This window comes from Orycteropus afer, unplaced genomic scaffold (assembly GCF_000298275.1).
Source record: "Orycteropus afer afer isolate SDZICR_OR568_19922 unplaced genomic scaffold, OryAfe1.0 scaffold00083, whole genome shotgun sequence".
Classification (NCBI taxonomy): Eukaryota; Metazoa; Chordata; class Mammalia; order Tubulidentata; family Orycteropodidae; genus Orycteropus; species Orycteropus afer.
In genome coordinates this window covers 2,418,032-2,420,376 of record NW_006921670.1, presented here as the reverse complement: position 1 = coordinate 2,420,376, position 2,345 = coordinate 2,418,032, and the positions used below count along the sequence as shown (strand labels likewise).

Sequence of the window (2,345 nt, the reverse complement as noted above, 5' to 3'; positions counted from 1 at the left end):
TGCAGACGAAGCCACGCGACTTGAAGCGTCTTTGGAACTGGGGAATAAAGAGAGCTCTGACCATAGCACAGAAGATTCAAAGAGTAAATTAGCACAGAGTTTTAGCCTTACAGGTATTTATGAAAAGAAAGTTTTTGTTTTTATAAATAACTACAGAGATATTTTTATAAAAAATAACACATTTCTGCTGACACACAGCACAAAAAATTTATAGTCACTTTGGTGTCATCCCCCTCTGACAGTGTCACACAGTGTGGTCTGCACCCCCAGCACCTCCCTAGTGACACCACTATGAATTATAGAGTTTTAAAAACCTGGCAAAAACAGATCAATGTCCATGGGGCAATGATGAACTGCATTCTACCTACCACACAATCTGCACTTCTGTGGACAAGAATAATTTGCAGTGCTTATAATTTTCTAAAACTTCCAGAGTTTTAGAATAAAACTAATTCAAAAACAGTGAAAGTCACAGGGCTGTCACAGAATTGGATAACCTTGGTTTCCAATGAAGGTACCAGTAATCTTTTAGTCCACTTCCAGGTCTCCCACAGTTTTCCCCTGTTGCTGTTCATTGCCAGTCAGTCAGTCTCTGACTCCTGGTGAGCCCATGCACGATGGAGCGAAGTGCGGCCTGGGTCTGCACCATCCGTGGTGATCCACAGGGTTTCCTGGGCTGATTCTCAGAAGTACACTGGCCTAGTCAGTTAGAAAGTGCCTGGCCTGCTTCGGAAGAATACCCACTTACCCCTTTTGCCTTTTCCCAAATTTCGGGTGATTTTTCTTGGCATTTAGAACCATACATAGAGAATATGTTCAATCAACGTGCATGAGGGTTGATATTCCTTGTAGGTAAATTCAGTAGTCCACATTTAGCTGTACCAACTCTGAGACATCTCTGGAGACTCAGACTGAAGGAAGCATGAAGCCTGTGACATGAATACAGTATTTATAGAAACAGAGCTTTTTATAAACTTCTGTTCCCTTGTATTCTGCTAGCCCCGAGATGCCTGAAAATGAAGCCACCTTCGCAATAACTGCTGGAGGAATTGGGGATGCCAAGGAGTAGGTGGCGAGCTGGCGCAGATTGCTTCTTAGTGCTTATTAGGAGCTGAAGACGTGCAGAAGCAGCCTCCAAGTTCAGACCCTGAAATAAGCATTTGTTTTTTTCACATGTTATTAAAAGAAAGTCAGCAAATGATGTTTAAGTCTTATATTTATCTTAAAGGTTCCTGCTTTCAGATAACTATGCATTGTCTGTCAATTTGGGAATATAGAGTTTGAATAGATAAATACAGATATATAGCTCTACCTGTTGAAAACTAGTTGGGGAAGGGGGGACCTGAGCCCTTCACTTTAACTTTTTAAAGTGAGCCACTAAGTAGATCGAACGTCTACAGGCCTAGACTCCCCTTCCAACACTGTTCTGGGGTTCAGTACCACCAACCTGTACATGCTGTATGTACAGGGAGAAGTTTAAGTTAGGGAGGAATGTTTTTAGGACACACACAAAAAAGCTCTTTCTATGACAGTGTCAAACTGTACACTCACCTTATAGCAACAGAAAGCAAACATTAAATTAAGCCAGGGTTGGAACCATTTAACTTTCTGCTGAGTTGATATCTATATTTATCTATTCAAACTCTGTATTTCTGAATTGGGTTGAAATTACTTTAAGAAAATGTACTTCTGGTACAAGAATTTTCTGTTGGCAAGATAAAGAAGAAGCTAATTAGAAACTTTACAATTTTGGATAATGGTAGCATGGTTTTTACATTTTGAATCTTAGAGAATTCAAGATCTGTTCTAAAATATTAAAGTCAATTTAAATGTAAATTTTCTGAATACTGATTTTAGAAGTGTTTAAAAGAATATTGTTTTTCTGACTTAAACAAAGATAAAAATTCTGTTTTCAAAATACGTGTCTGATGAAAATATCTTTAAGTTAAAATACTAATAATATATACAGTGGCAATCTTTAAGACCTAAGAAAAGTTGAAGCTCTTGTGTTGCATCACCTTGTAAGAAAATTCTGGTAACATTGGTTACAAAGGTATTTGGCTACCAATTAAGTCACTCACTCACCAACTGTATATTGAATGCAAAATGCTGAAGAATTTACCAGGAAGATATGGTTTCTGCCCCCAAAGAATGAGTACACTAATCAGAAGACTAATATTTATAAAAGAAATATAGAACAATTGATTATGTGATTTAATTTGTCAGTGGCGTTGTCCTGGATTGACTCTTAAAGAAAAAGTAGGATTCAAAACTGGGAGAGGAAAGGTTAAGATGAAGGACAGTAGATGTTATGCTAGAGAAAAAAAGACCCCAGATTCAAAACT

At 37.9% G+C, this 2,345-nt stretch overlaps 1 protein-coding gene across 1 annotated transcript in view; it reads left to right on the top strand.

Annotated features, from left to right (window-relative positions):
• DMC1 (DNA meiotic recombinase 1) overlaps nucleotides 1–1,069 on the top strand; it is a 77,504-nt gene extending 76,435 nt beyond the window's left edge. The window contains exon 13 of the mRNA XM_007941668.2: nucleotides 1,000–1,069. Coding sequence (XP_007939859.1) covers nucleotides 1,000–1,069 — 70 coding nt within the window. The remainder of the gene's footprint in view (nucleotides 1–999) is intronic.
• Nucleotides 1,070–2,345: the final 1,276 nt, after the last annotated feature.